This window comes from Paralichthys olivaceus, chromosome 9, assembly GCF_024713975.1.
Source record: "Paralichthys olivaceus isolate ysfri-2021 chromosome 9, ASM2471397v2, whole genome shotgun sequence".
Lineage (NCBI taxonomy): Eukaryota > Metazoa > Chordata > Actinopteri > Pleuronectiformes > Paralichthyidae > Paralichthys > Paralichthys olivaceus.
The window spans coordinates 7,959,993-7,962,659 of NC_091101.1; the positions used below are offsets into that span (position 1 = coordinate 7,959,993).

Consider the following 2,667-nt stretch of genomic DNA (forward strand, 5'->3'; position numbering starts at 1 on the left):
CACATGGCCAATTTCTTTTATTTCAAAAGGGCAAACAGAGCTATACAGTACAAGCTGCACATGAAATAATTTAGCCTAGGCTGAACTCATTCATTTCTTGCTGATGCAGTGACGTCAGAACAACAGAATCAAAACTCCCCATTAGAAACAAAACATTTGGCTCCTTTTTTTTTAATGTCGAAACACAACACATCCAAACTGGAAAGGGATGTAAAAAAGACATAATGTTTTCCAGATATTTACAGGCTATTTACAGCATTTTTGTCATCATCTAAATATTGACACACATTAGTATCCTTCTTTCTCTCCTCTCCATTTCACTGATTGTCAAAAGGAAGGATGGGAACGAGTGTGGACATTCTTTAACAGAGCTGCAGCTCCTCACCAAACACAAGATGCAGAGATCTCTGAGACCTCACAGTCCGAGTGTGTTAACGTTGTGTCCTGTGTGTTTTTATTCAAACGCAGCTCCTCAACAATCATCCAACCAGGATCCTCTGACAAATGCTGCCACCACAAACGTAACTATCCATCCAAGGCTCCGTTGCTTCTCTCCTGTGACAGACCCAAAGTAAAGTCGGACCCCCTGAGGTCAAACCCAGACACTCTGCTCTCAAACCCAGGGCCTCCCGGCTTCCTCTTCAGCTCCTCACACTTCCTGTATTTACAGATCTGGTGTCCCCTCTTGCGATTGCGGCAGCTGCTGCACTGTTCGCAGTTCGTCTGACGCCGACACGGAACGCACTCCCCGCACCTCTTCCTCTTCCTCCTGCTTCCACTGCCTGCGCCCAGGGAGCCCGGAGAGTAGCCCTCGGCCACCAGCCCCTCGATGCCCTCAGTTCCCATGGCTGCACTTCTCCAGTGGCCTCCCCCCATCTGGAAGCCTGCCAGGGGGAACAGAGCAGGGCTGAAGGGGAACCAGGCACCCAGGAAGGGCTGGAAGTCAGTGCCACATCCAGAGGAGTCCTCTTCCTCCTCCTCGGGCCCAGACCCACCTCCTTCCCCGTCTCCCTTTCCCCCCTTTGCCTCTATAGCCTCCCTTTTCGCTGGCTGGCTGCTCTGTGCACCCAGGTTGGCCTGCTCCGTGGTGGCGGGTGTCAGAGCCAGGAGCCCGGCGCGCATCAGCAGCTCAGCGGCATGGGCCAGGTGGAGCCCGCTGGGCGACTCCCACATGTCGGGCCAGGAGGGGGCACGGCGAGGCTTGGTGTGTGCAGGCTGGGCGGCCCGCTGCTGGGCTGGGGAGGGCTGTATCAGGCCTTTGACGTCCATGGCCTGGGAAGGGGTGGAGATGTAATGAGAGAGGCTGTAGGGGTGGTTGGAGCGCTTAAGGCTGGGTCTCAGTGGCTCATTGGGGATTTTAGCGCTGCTGTGGGCCTGATCTGGGGAGGAAGGGCCGGCGATGTCTACGGCGGTGGACATAGCAGTGGCTGTGTGTGGGGGTGTTTGTCCTTGTGTGTGTGTGTGTGGGAGAAGAGGTGAGGGAAAAGGGGATTGACGCTGATGCGGGGTTGACAACCGTCCTTGCTGTTACTTCAGCCAAAATGGCAAGCCTTGGCCTGTGTCCCTATTCCCATTCTCTGCAGCAGCCTCGGAGTCCTGGAGAGCTAGAAATGAACAGGGGATGAAGAGACGAGGGTTAAGAATAGAAATGTTGGAGAGACAAATACAGAAAGAGAGGAAACGTAGGAGATAAGAGTGGGATATGTCTCTCAGCCACAGCCACAACACACAGTGACAGAGCAGAGAATCTGAGCTTTAAAACCAAAAACAACATATATGTAAATAATCTGGAAATAAAAGAGCTTTAACAGAGAGGAACTGAGCCATCTATCACACAGTGCATGTCCTGCCGCTGATTTCCGCATACAGGAGGCAGTAGACTATCCCTTTAAGAATTTCACGGTATATCAATGCAATCAATAACAGAGCGACAACAATATGCAAAGATATGCGCATATGCGCAGGTCAAATGTGGAGCGCGCTTTTCAAATACATTTTGACGACTGCTGTTATGTGTGCCAGCCAAAGCTTTAGCTCCACAGAGCAACTCTACATCGAGGAGCGTAAAAAAACAGGCTGTCTTTTGTCTGGTATCGACGACGAGGAGCGAGGTGCGCAACGATGCGGTGGCTGTGGATAAAAAAAGAGAGCAGGCTATATTCCGTGTCCACGTTTAGAGAAAAAACTGTTCCGCCGATTAACCGCGGGACATGATTGTTGTCAGGGGACATGTGTGTAAACCTATCGATGGATCGACGGTGGAAACAGCGATCGATCATTTCGCCGTGGTTAAGGTTACCTAAGAAGACGGTGCTCGACCGACGCCACGGCGAGCTGACCACAGTCCGAGTGGTCGCTGCGACACGGCAGCTGCGCGCAGGAAAAAGGCGACACCGAGAAAAACACGGCGAAAATCAACCGGAAGTGTGGGCGAAACGTCTTTGGCTTACCTTCTAAACACGGTCCAAACTCCCCTGTGACAGATATGATGAAGTCATGAACTAATGGCGTGCTGATTGTAGTGTATATGGACGGCGGAGCTGCCGATTCCTCCTCCACCTCTCCGTCCCGGAGGGTCTGCAAACACTCTGCACGGAATTTGGGGGCGTCGCTCAAAATGCGAAGTGGACTCTGCAGCCGAGACCGTGGTCAGAGCGACCCCAGCAC

The 2,667-nt window shown here is 52.5% G+C and overlaps 1 protein-coding gene across 1 annotated transcript; it reads right to left on the bottom strand.

Annotated features, from left to right (window-relative positions):
• On the bottom strand, positions 1-2,667 carry LOC109628785 (CXXC-type zinc finger protein 5-like). Its single transcript, XM_020086155.2, has 2 exons — positions 2,451-2,667; positions 1-1,604 (listed from the first exon to the last, which is right to left on the bottom strand). The coding sequence occupies exon 2, from the start codon at positions 1,417-1,419 to the stop codon at positions 526-528; it is 894 nt and encodes a 297-aa protein (XP_019941714.2). The 5' UTR covers positions 1,420-1,604; positions 2,451-2,667; the 3' UTR covers positions 1-525.